This window comes from Pipistrellus kuhlii, unplaced genomic scaffold, assembly GCF_014108245.1.
Source record: "Pipistrellus kuhlii isolate mPipKuh1 unplaced genomic scaffold, mPipKuh1.p scaffold_m20_p_4, whole genome shotgun sequence".
NCBI classification, from domain to species: domain Eukaryota; kingdom Metazoa; phylum Chordata; class Mammalia; order Chiroptera; family Vespertilionidae; genus Pipistrellus; species Pipistrellus kuhlii.
In genome coordinates, this window is record NW_023425540.1 from 11099666 (window position 1) to 11112378 (window position 12713).

Here is a 12713-nt window from a genome sequence, read left to right on the forward strand (position 1 = left end):
GTCTCTTTTCATCAAAAGTTCTTATACATTTCTAGAGTTTCTTTCCCCAAGACTTTGGGTTACCACTTGAACTCAGCAATGAAGAAAATATTGGAGTTTAAAAAGTTCAGGCCACTTGACATGGGTATTTCTTCTAAGGAAATACCGGCCAGTATGTACAGTAAGAAAATGCTGGAAATAGCCTAAATACCAAGAGTAGGTGATTGGTTAGATAAACACTGGTGTACCCACAGCAATAGACTTACTGCTATGGTAGTGGCTCAGCAGTGGTAGAGCCATACTTGGAAAGCAGTTCTGATACCAGACTCACTGCCTTCCACACGGAGAAAATGAAAGGCATTTCTCAGTCACCTCATAAGGGCTGGTTTCCTCTGCAAATAGCAAAACAATCTGGTGAAGCAGCTTCTGCCAAACAGTTTATATCATCAAGGTGAGTGGATACTTTCATTTTAATAATAACAAACGTTAACCCTGATGTTGTGCTCAATTCCGAACAGTGTGCGAAGGTTTAAAATCACCCTCCCATCCAATTCTCACTCTAGCCCAGGAGGGGGGACCCTGGTATTTATAGTGGGGTGGGCTTTGGTTTGCTCCACTTTGCTTTCCAAACAAAGTTTGTGGGGGGAGGAGGTCACCACGGCAGGGGTGTTCACTTTTCAGTTCTTAAACCCCCTGCTTATAATTCGGAAAGACCCTCCTGTTACAGGTAGTAAGTGCAGTTAAGAGGCTTGCTCCAGAAATGTAACTGAAGTAGTGAATTTTTTAAATGGCTCACAGACAAATTTTTCAACGAATTCAAGTAAATTGTGTGAGATGTATGAGACTTCTAACAATCATTAAAATTAAAATTATTCATCGAAACGAAATATTCTTGGATAAAATACAGTCTTTCAAAATGTTATTGATTTAAAAGTTATCCTGAGCTCAGCCAGTGTGGCTCAGGGCTTGAGTGTTGATCTTGAGTGATGTGGACCAGGAGGTCATGGTTTGATTCCGGGTCAGGGCATATGCTGCAGTTATAGGCTTGAATCATAGTTGGGGAGGAGGGGGGAGTGTGGCCTGCAGGAGGCAGCCCATCAATAATTCTCTCTCATCATTGATGTTTCTACCCTTTTCTCCCTCTCTGAAATAAATAAAAATCCATTAAAAAAAAAGTTATCCTGAGTGTTTTGGCAATTTTGGCAAATTACTTTTTCCTCCTATGTAGATTTTGTACACATCATGAGTAAATGTGGACTTGACCTCATATGCCTGCTTTTGTGTTCCTTTAGCAAGGTTGAAAATCTATTGTCTTTGTGGTACAAATACCTGGGATGGTGGAGAACGTGGCCAGGGGTGTGGCCTTCGAGGCCTCTTGAGCCTCTGGTGCCACAGGGTGCTGGGCGGGGTGGTGGGGAGGTGGTGGGTGGCCACTAAGTGAATTTCTAAAGGAGAACAATGGTCAGCTTGGGGTGGCAGTCAGATCACTCCCAAGCCACTAGCTATTATTTGGAGAGGACTGGTTCAGAAGTTTATCTCTAACGGGAAAACCACGTTTGGCCTGGAGTTTCTAAGAAGAAAAAGGAGGAAGTGGTGCACTCTGAAGATAGAGCCCGAGTCCCTTTGCTTAATGACTGGGCCACGAAGACCATGGAGCTGGGCAGTGCTCCACCCCAAGGCCGAAGAGGCCCACCCTGTCACTGCCACTGAGATTCCCACTCATTACCACACCGAGAGTGGCTGACCAGGAGGGGAGGGCGTAGCAAACCCAATGGTGCCCTGGGAGGGGGACACTTCACCTGGTAAATCCCTTGACTTCATGAACAGGCCTCTGGAAATGCTAAAATCGCAGTCAACCTTGAAAGGGGGGAATCCCCAGTGGGAATTTATGCAAATGTGGTCCGCCACAGAAAAAAGTATAAAAAGCAAACCATGATTTGGGCTATTTTTGGCTTCGGAAAGAAAGTCCAAGTTCACCTCCAGCTCAGGGTGCGCTCAGGCATGGACGTGTTTTCACGAGAAATCGCTGTCCTGCTGAGCCCTGCGGATGCCAGGCTCTGGGCCGGCCCCGGGGACACTGGGGGTCCCAGTGACCATCACGCTGGGCCGGCCCAGCACCAAGTAGAGCCCGAGGCCGAAGAGGCCTCACAGGGCACCCCTAGCATCCTCTACCCCAGCTCAGGGGCATATTTTTGGTTGGGTTTCCCACTGTGCCCTCAGCTTGCGCACCAAGGCCTACACTCCTCCCAGTTTGTCCCAAGAGGCCCGATTCTGTGTCCCTTTGGGTGCAAGGGTTGGCAGCGGGTGGGCCTGCTACCAAGAGCGGCGGGAGATTAGGAAGGAAAGGGGGAGAGGGGACAGAAAAAGGGGTGGTGTTTTCCCTGCGGTTCCTCTTGGCCCCTGGACAGAGCCGCGATGTTTCCTACCATCAGAGATCCAGCATCCCCAGTCCAGGCTCAGGTGTGCCCTCACCACTGCGCCTCCACGCACAATCTTTTTTTATTTTTATTTTTATTAGGTATTATATGTGTACATATCTTACCATTGTTTCCCCCCCCCCCCCATTCATGCCCTCCCTCCCCAGAGTTTTGCGTCCATTGTTTAAGCTTATATGCATGCATACAGGTCCTTCGGTTGATCTCTTATCTCCCCCAGATCTCCCTCCTCTCCCCGCTGTAATTTGACAGTCTGCTTGTTGCTTTATTGTCTCTGTATCTATCTTTTTGTTTATCAATCCACGCACAGTCTTTCCACCACGAAGATTTGGCCCGCAGGTCAGGAGGTCCCCGCGGCACATCCCCACCCCAGCTCCGGGGCAGACAGGGAGAAGCCACGCTCCGGCCAGGGGCACCGTGGAGCCAGCTCCCCGTTGCAGCCTCGCCCAGTCAACCCTTCTCGACTTCCAGTGCCAAGCGCGCGCGGTGACACCGGGCAGGGGTGGGGAGGGCACCTTCACAGCTCAGGCGGGCGGCAGGCTCTTCCCACGCACCCCCCACCCCACCCCCAGGCCAGTGGACAAGTCTCAGGAGCACCGTGCCAGCCACAGCTGGTCCGGGTCCTGCGTGCCTTGGGGGCTCCGTGCACTTTCTCCTCCGAGCTGGGCGTGGCCGTGGCAGCCGGAGTTCGCAGACCAGAGGGGCACGATCCGCGGCTGAGCCCCGGCCGCGGTGCCCACGGGGAACTTTCCTTCCCTCGCAACGGCTTGTCCGCGGGGCTCCCGGGGTTCCCCAGCCCGAAGCCAGGGATGGAGATGGCCCGGAGTCTAGACTCCTGGGGTGGACACACGGGCTCGCGGCTTCCGACGCCGAGTGACCCCCCCGCCCAATGCGGGCGGCGGACGCCCGGGGCGGCGCCGGCTCCGGCGGTGGATGTTCCCCACGCGCACGCGGGCTCAGCGCGGCCACCGGGTCCCGCCCGCCCTCTCCCCTCCCGGAGGCCCCCGCCCGCACCCCGGCCCCCACCCCGGCGCCCCGGCTCCGCAGCGATTGCTCTGCCTCTCCGTCCCGGGACGAGCGGCGGCGGCTCGGTCCCCGCGCTGCCGGGAAGCCTCGGTTCCTACCGTAACTTTTGTCGGAAACCAGCCGCGGGGCAGGGAGAGAGGACGCCTCCCCGGCGCCCGGGCCCGCCCCGCCCCCCGGCGCCGGGAAAGCCCCCGCCCCGCCCCGCCCCGCCCCGGGCTCCCCGCTCGGTGACAGTCCGCCCGCCGCCGGCCCGGGACGCGCAGCCGGCGCCCCGCTTCCCGGAGCCGCCGGGGACCTCGGAGCGCGCCCCGCCCCGCCGCCGGCATGGTGCTGCTGGCCGGGCCCGGGCCGGAGGGCGGCGGCGCGCTCCGCGTGGCCCCGCAGCCGCCGAGCCCGCCGCGGGGCCCCAAAGCCCGCGAGGACCCCGCCGCCGCCGCCGAGGAGGAGGAGGAGGAGTACGAGGACTTCTCGCGCCTGCCCGACACCCGCAGCCTCGCCTCGGATGACTCCTTCTACCCGGCCCCGGGCCCGGAGGAGGAGCGCGGCGCCGGCCCGGAGGCAGTCCCCGAGGGCGGCCCGGAGGCGGCCACCCTCCTGCGCGCCGCTCGCGCCAACGACGTGGGGCTGCTGCGGGCGCTGGTGCGGCGCGGGCCGCGCGCGGAGGAGGCGCAGGAGACCGACCCCAACGGCCGGGTAAGCGGCGTGTCCGCAGGGTCCGGCTCCTCCATCGACTCCCCCCCCCCCCCCCCCCGCCCCATCCCCGCACCGCGCGAATCCCCACTCCGCCCGGGTCCCCCCGCGGAGACCTGGCCGCGGTGCAGAGCGCCCTCTCCTCGCTCCCGGGCGAGAGGCGCGCGGAGCCCGGGGGGCGGGGGGAGCGGACTTGTCCGCGGTCACAGCTGCGCGCACCTCTCCCGCGTCCTCACCGGACTGGGCGCGCCCCTCTTCCCCGCCCCGGGGTTCCCTGGGCCCTGATGCCCCCCTCTCCCCCCCCTCCCCCCCGGGCTCGCGCCGGATGCGGGTGGGAAGCCTCTCCTTGGCCTCTCTCCCGCGGGTCCCCTCGGACCGTCCCTTTCCTCTCCTGGAGGGACAGCCCCTTCCTCCCAGCGCCCACGGGGCCATCTTCGAATTGGTGTCCCTGCCACCAACCAGGGCCACCTCCGACCTTGTCCTCCCCCCGCCCTCCCCGCCTGGGACAGGGCTGGCGCCCAGGGGAAGGGCGGGCGGGGAGAGGCACTGGGTAGGTATCCGTTAGGAGAGTTCAGACTCGGCGCCGGCGAGAAACGTTCAGAAAAGGAAAGAAAAAGTTGGCTTGCACAGACTTGAGGGCTGGCTCGCCAAACACCACCCACCAAGCACTTGGAGGGGAAAAAAACAAACAAAAACCGCACAGGGGGGCCCCCGTGGCCACGTGCCCGCGAGTCTGTGCCGTGTGGCCACGCCGCGGTCCCACCGGCTGGGCCAGCCCAGCGCAGGTCAGGCTGCGGGTGTTGTGGCTCCCGAGCCGCGGCCGAGAGAAGATGGTGCTTTCCCCTGGGCCTTTGGTTTCGCTCAGGAGCGGGAGTGTGGTCCAGGGGAGGGAGGTTTGTCTCCATCTGTGGTCTGGGCGGGGCTTTGGCAGGGGGAGCTGGAGTGTCCCACACGCGCTCGGGGAAGGGCGTCAGACAGCGCTGGCCCCGGTTTCCTAGGGCTGCAGCGGCCAAGGCGGGCAGCATCGCCTTGGTCCTGCCAGGACCCTGGGCAGTGCCACACCCTCGCCCTCCCCCTCCCTCTGTCCTCTCTGGCAGTGACTGGCATTTTGAGCTTCTCTTTCTCCAGCTCTACTTTCACTTTTTCAAGGTGAGTTTTCACATGCAGATGTTCCTATCAAAGACTTCTTCCCTGAAGCCCACCGGGATCGGGATTGGGAAGAACAAAGCGGGTCTCTCCCACGTGCTGGGCAGCCCTGGGTCTCCAGGGGGCTGGCCTAGCCCCCACCCTGAGGCTCCACTGGGCACCTATTTATTATGTTCGTTTTGGGGGTAAATAAATAAAAGTTTGAAAACGGCTGCCTCAGAGCCTCAGACCCAGTTTCTGGGCAACTTTTGAGAGCCCCTCCCTCCGCACAGAGTGAGGAGCGGGCAGTGGGACAGAGAGGCTGGCTCAGCCTCCGGAGGCTCTGCCTCTGTTTTCTCCTTGTAAACAGGTCCCTGCGCTGGGAGCGTGAGATGCCCGAACACAGGGCACTCCGTGTGGCCCCTGTTCACCGTCACTGCCCTGCCTTCTCCTTGCTCTGACAAGTGCACCCTCCACCTCGTGTTGTCTTCCGCCAGACACAGCTTGTTCTCCTGGCTTTTCCCTTGGTCAAGAGCCCTGTGCTTCTCTGCTTTGTAACTCCTCCTCTCTGCTCCCCACCAAATCCAGGTGGAGAAATGACACACTGTCAGCCAACCACATGGCTCTGGGAGGGGTGTCTCCTGGTCAGAAGGAGCAAGTCCTGTGTTCTGTGCTCTGAGGAGGGCAGGAGAGAGCTTCCGATCTCCATCTTTCTGAAAAACCAAGAGAATAAAATGTCCCATGTGCAAATGCACGACCCTATAGCGCGTGGAGTTGAGTCACTGCGCAGGGGTTCACTGCAGGCTGACTGTGTGCAAGGCACACACGTGTTAGGTATCCTAGGAGACTTGGAGATGAGCCAGGCTCTGCCTTTGAGGGTCTTAACCTTTTAGAAAAGGAGAGAAGCACTCGGAGAGCGCCTCCATGCTTAGAGACAAACCTCCCTGCCCCCTGAGATAAAGCAAAGGCACAGGTCCCACCAGTTGCTAAGTAAAATCACATCTCTGTCAGCTGTGCCCAGTCCAGAGGCAGGATGGGAAAAGGTACGAGGGACAAGTGTCTTGGATGCAGGCAGCTGAGAACAGTGCTGGAAGCCTCGTGAGGGGAGGCTTTTGGAGGCAGTGGCAGGCATGTGCCGTGTGGTTGGTCGTGGTGTGGCCCAGAGCTGGGAATGTGGGAGCTCAAGCTGGAGAGGCTGACCTGGGCCAGGTGATGAGGGGCCGGTCTAGAATAGCTGGCTAAGAAATAGGACATTGGAAACAAACTGGCTTCAGGCATGGGAGTGTATCCCATAGTATCCACAAAATACCACGGCCTGGGTGAGTCTGTTTTAAAGAAGTGGCATTAGAAGAAGTTTAAGTTTAAAAAATTTGGCATGGGTGTGTCCAACCTTGGGGCCACACGTGATGCTCACTCAGGTTCTTTTCTTTTTCTTTTTCTTTTTTAATATATTGTATATATATATATATATATATTTACAGAGAGGAAGGGAGAGAGAGAGATAGATAGTTAGAAACATGGATAAGAGAGAAACATCGATCAGCTGCCCCCTGCATGCCCCCTACTGGGGATGTACCCGCAACCAAGGTACATTCCCTTGACTGGAATTGAACTTGGGACCCTTCTGTCCGCAGCCGGATGCTCTGTCCACTGAGCCAAACCCGTTTCGGCCTCACTCAGCTTCTTATGGGAGGGTCACCTTCTTAAGGAGGTCTTTCCTCTTACTCTAAGCCAGAAGGACCTGGAGCTGGGTAAGAGCCATCCGGAGTTCCAAGGTGGTTGAGATGGTAGGTGGCATTTAAGTGAAGATATAGAGAAGATATCTGGGGGAAAGGGACTGGCAAATGCAAAGGCCCTGAGGCAAGAGCCCTTGGGCCTGGTCTAGTGACAGTAAAAACCTCACAGAAAGCCCGAGAGCTTTGGCGGAGTAGAGGGGTCATTAATTGCACTAATACAGCTCACAGGTGCAGCCCACAGCCAGCTTCTTGGGGGAAAAATGTCCCTAAGGGCTTTTCTGAGCCGTGTTTGTGGAGCTGCTGGTCTCTGGTCAGCTAAGAAGGGAGCTCCGTCCTCTCTGACAGATGTCTCATTGGACTTAAGTAACTGAGGACCACATGTGTTTTGCTTAAGAATATATGGTCTTCCCTGGCTCCTGAGACTGGGAGAAAACTGGCTGTGGCTCAGCACACAATTATGCTTCTGGAATATTTATCGCTCTAAAAGGATTGCATAATTTAAGGTGCAACATGTAAATATTTGTGCAATAATTCTCTCGTAACAGTCCAAGTGCGCTCTCGCTGTCTTTTAGACTGATGGTTGTTTTGTTCCCTTGGAAGTAGGGACAGTGAAAGCTGCCATGATTCTTCTTCTTAATTCTTCTCTGGTTACTTATTATCTCCGGAGGCGCACCTTTCCGTTGACGGCCCTGGAGACAGCATTGTGACCCAGGGAAGCGTGCCCGCTGTCTTCACTTCAGAAGGAGTGTCAGCACGCTCTTGAACCAAAATAGGCAATTACGCTACGCTGAGAACATTGCACTCCTTTCTTGGTGTCATTATTCTCAGTGTTTAGGGTCCAGGGTCTCCGTGGCACTTTGCAGAGGTCCCTCCACCCACTTGCTCTATCAACTAGCTCCGTGGTCGGCAAACTGTGGCTTGTGAGCCACATGCTCTTTGGCCCCTTGAGTATGGCTCTTCCACAAAATACTGGGTGAGTCTATTTTGAAGAAGTGGCATTAGAAGAAGTTTAAGTTTAAAAAAGTTGGCTCTCAAAAGAAATTTCAATCGTCGTACTGTTGATATTTGCCTCTGTTGATTGATGAGTTTGCCGACCACTGGACTAGCTCATCCCACACCCAGTATGGGGGTGTCTCCCTTTCCTCTTAAAGGGTTTCCATGCTTTGTTGATTTGTCATGGTGATCGGGACCTTTGTCTTGACAGATACATTTGGTTGTTGGTGATGGTGTTTTGAAGGCCACAGAAGATGTAGAAACTTTGGACTCACCTTTTCCTACAATGAGAACCAAGTAGTTTGGTGTTCACACCTGGCCCTCCTGCACTTTTCAGGCCTCTAGTATAATGAAAAATATAGCCTGCATGTACACTAGTGAGCAAAGGGAGGCCTCCAATACATATGTTGAGGGCCATCAATCAGAGGGAAAGGGGGTGAGAAGGGAGAAGGGGGCCTAGGGGCTGGCGCAGAGAAGTGTGTCAGCTGAAGGGAGCCCAGAAAACCTGGACTCGGTGGGCAGGCTGAGAGATGTCTGCCTCTTCCTCCTCCACTGACCATGGCCGGGGTGGAAAGGCCCCTGTGTGTATGTGTGTGCTTTTATTTTTTTAAAGATCCATTTTAGGTTCACAGCAAAACTGAGGGGAAAGTACACAGATTTCCTATATACCCTGCCCCCACACATGTCCAACCTCTCCCATTCTCAGCATCCCCACCGGTGGTCCATTTGAACCTACATTGATCTGTCATTATCCACCCAAGTCCATAGTTTGCATTGTGGTTCACTCTTGGTGTATATTCTGTGGGTTTGGACAACTGTATAATCTGTATTTATCACCATATCATAAAAAGTATCCCATGTGTTTTCATAGAAGTCTGTCAGTTATGTGTGGCCACAAGAATGCTGCATAACAAGTAACTGAAACCTCACTGATGTTTACAACGGCAGACATTTTTGTAAGTTAAGCTTGGCCCAGCTCTGCTGATCCTGCTGGACTTGCATTCAGCTGGGGTCAGCTGTGGCTGGCAGGCCCAGGAAGGCCTTGGCTGGGGTCACTGCTCCATGTGGCCACTCATCCTCCAGCAGCCTGGCCCGGGCTCATTCTCCATGGCAGGCGCAGGGTTCCAAGACAAGTAGAGCCAATAAGGTTCAGTGTCACTTCTGCTGAAGCAAGTCCCAAAGCCAAGTCCAGATTTAACCTGTTAAGTATGAATTTGCTTTTGTTTGTATAGGATGTTATTCACTAACCATGTGTTTATTTATTCATTTTAAACTTATTTTTATTAAGGAAAATGTTAGATAGCTATTTGAGTGAGTAGGGGGCACTAAGACCCTCCCTGTCCCAATCATCCAGCATCAACAAGCAGCTGCTCCCACAAGCCTGTTTTGACGGGAAGGTTACACTAAACGCTGCTTTTTGAGTGTTTGTGTGGATGAAGGTGTCAGGTGTTTGGAAGGGCCACGGTCACTGGATTTTGGAGCTGGGAGAGGTTTTAGGGGTCACTTGCCTCTTCATTTTGTAGTTGAAGAAAGTGGGGCTCAGAGAAGAGGGCATCAGGAGAGCTGTGTTCTAGAACATGATGCCTCTTTAAACCCCCATGGGTCTCTCCCAGGGGCTTCTGAGCTTTCTACCTTTGCCTCCTCGTTATACCTGAGAAATGGGCCAGCTAGATATTCGGTGCGGTGTTTGGGGCGATTTTGAACATCCAATTTGTTTTCCATCCTGTGCTCATCAAGGAGAGGTGATATAAAAATCTAAAACAACAATAGGTTATATGAACTTTTCTGGACCCTCACTTATTCATTTAACATATTCCTATCAATATAAGATGCAGGCTATTATTCAAAAACTATTTTGAATGATAACTTCTAGTAGACGTGGCTACAATACAGGAAAAGCTGCAAGTGTTACTTAACTGATTGTAAATGATTAAAATTCAAACCTTCCTATCAGAGCCTTAGGTCAGTAACTCTTTAATAGTTACAGGATAACTCAGATTTTCTCTTCCGGAGTCTGTCAGGATAACCTTTATTTTTCTAGGACACTGTCCCATTTTTTTCTAAGTTTTAAAGGTTAATAGATGACATTTTTATAGTTCTGTTTTTTAATGTCTGCTATAACTGTATTATATCCTGTTTTTTGAAATGGTGCTGTTTTTCTTTTGTGACAAATATTGTAAAAAATATCTATTTTATTCAACTTTTGCTTTAGGTCTGTTTCTTTTTATCCTATGTCATCAATTTATGCCTTTGTATTATTATTTTCTTTCAGGTTAATTCTACTCAAATGTTTTCTCAAAGAATAACTTCTGCTTCCCCTACAAGTTTTGACATGCCATATTTTATTATTATCCTGTACTAATCTACATTATGATTTCCTCTTTTTTGACCTAAAACTTATTTAGAATTAAGCTTTATTAAAATGATTTTTTTGTTAATCCTCACCCGAGGATATTTTTCTGTTGATTTTTTTAGAGAGTGGAAGGAAGAGGGAGAGACAGAGAGAAACATCATTGTGAGAGAGACATGTCGATTGGTTGCCTTCTGCATGCAGCCCAACTGGGCCAGGGGAGTTGCAACAGAAATACGTATCTGCAGGCCCATGAGCGGATGCTCTATCCACTGAGCAAAACAGGCTAGGGCTATTAAAATAATTTTTAACCTGATTCAGATAATATAGTCTGTGTGACATTTCTTTGAGACTTTAAAGCCCATTGAGTCAGTGATTCTAAATCTTAACCACACGATATTTTATACTTTCTCCAAATTAAGTCAAAACAGTTATATATGTAAAACAATATGTAATTCCCTTTAATTAAATAAATAAGAAGGATGTAGATAAATTATTAAAATATGTCTCATTCAAGATGATCGGGAAGTAACTCATTTAGGTAGCCTTATGGTGCATGTGTGTGCATTTGTGTTCAATGAGGTTAGATTTTACAAAAACATTTTAAAACACTTTTAAAAATTGATTTCAGAGAGGAAGGGAGAAGGAGAGAGATATGTAAACATCAATGATGAGAGAAAAATCATTGATTGGGTGCCTACTGCACGCCCACCCACTGGGGATTGAGACCACAATTGGGCATGTGCCCTGACTGGAAATCGAACCATGACTTCCTACTTCGTAGGTCGATGCTCAACCACTGAGCCACACCAGTGAGGCACAATGAGGTTAGATTTTAAGATGAAGTAGGATTTGAAGAATCCTTTATGTCATTCAGTGTTCGTGTACAAAAAGGATTTGAAAGAGACTATTTTTAAATGGTACTCCTGAATTTGGAAGGCAGTTGAAGGTGGATTTTACTTATTTCTACTAAATCAGAGATACAGAAATTAGAGTAGATATGAAATCCCAAGTGAGATGGTTAGGTTGACGGCAAAATTGGATTGGGGTGGTGGGATTTGAGAGCAATTTTAAAGTAACATAAAAACAAATGTATGCTTCCAAAGGCATACTGTGTCAGCTCTGAATATTCAGATCCCAAGTAGGTGTGTGATGGGATGAAGAACTGAGCATTTGTCTCTGGTCTCTGATTCTGAGATGTAACTCTTGAGTGAGAGGCCACACTTGGCGAGGGACTGTTCAGCTGAGAGGCATAGGCAGGGGATGTGGAGGGAAGCTGTTGAAGAGGCAGAAGCAGTGCTCATGGGAGGTGCCTACTAACGGGCACTAAATACGTTTACAGCAGCACATTTTCTAAGAAAAGGGAGGGTACATGAAGTTGGTTTAAAGATAGAGGAAGACAAAAGAATTAAGCTGAGTGAAAAAAGAGTGCTCTTCAAAGGATTATACACTGTACTAGAGGCCTCGTGCACGAAATTTGTGCACTTGTTGGGTGGGGGGCTGGTCTCTCAGCCTGGCCTGCATCCTCTCACAGTCTGGGAGCCCTTAGGCGCAGGGGTCCTCAAACTTTTTAAAGTGGGGGCCAGATCACGGTCCCTCAGAGAGCTGGAGGGCCGGACTATATGAACTACTAATTCCTACTGTAACAGCTCGGCTGCGCTCACTGCCCAAAAAACCTGGCGGGCCGGATCAGACTCCTCTGAGGGCCGCATGTGGCCCGCGGGGCCGTAGTTTGAAGACGCCTGCCTTAGGGGATGTCCTACTGATGGCTTAGGCGTGCTCCCCACAGGGAACAGGCCCAGCCATCAGTCAGATATCTTTAGTGCAGTGGGGGCAGGAGAGGCTCTTGCCACCGCAGCTGCGCTCACCAGCAGTGAGCCAGGCTCAGGGCTTCTGGCTGAGTGGCACTCCCGCTGTGAGAGCACACTGACCAACAGGAGGCTGCTCCTGAGTTGAGCATCTGCTCCCTGGTGGTCAGTTCATGTCATAGCAACCAGTCATTCTGCTGTTCAGTCGATTTGCATATAAGCCTTTTATATAGGATGATTCCATTTGGTAACATTCTTAAAATGATGCAATTGTAGAGATGGAGAACAGATTGGAGGTTGCCTAGATTAAGGCTTTGGGGAAAGAAGAGGCTGTTAATTACTCTAATAAGATAGCAGGAAAGAAGGGGTCAGAACAGCCCTAAATCTAGATTATGGAGGTGATTACAGGGAGCTATACCTGGGTTAAAATGGCATATAGCTGTGCGCGTGTGCATGCGCACACACACATGCACACACACACAGAGACACACACAGACACAGGTAACTTCTGAACAAACTCTGGACCACAGCAATGTCCGTCTCATGGTGGTACTCTTGGTGCTGTTAATTA

The 12713-nt window shown here is 52.0% G+C and overlaps 1 protein-coding gene across 2 annotated transcripts in view; it reads left to right on the plus strand.

The window, feature by feature from the left end:
- Window positions 1-3694: 3694 nt before the first annotated feature.
- ANKRD33B (ankyrin repeat domain 33B) overlaps window positions 3695-12713 on the plus strand; it is a 63801-nt gene continuing 54782 nt past the window's right edge. Inside the window, exon 1 of one of the 2 annotated variants that reach the window (XM_045571876.1) lies at window positions 3695-4133. In XM_045571876.1, coding sequence (XP_045427832.1) covers window positions 3765-4133 — 369 coding nt within the window. In that variant the 5' untranslated portion in view covers window positions 3695-3764. The remainder of the gene's footprint in view (window positions 4134-12713) is intronic. The other variant, XM_036411214.2, reaches the window with a different exon arrangement.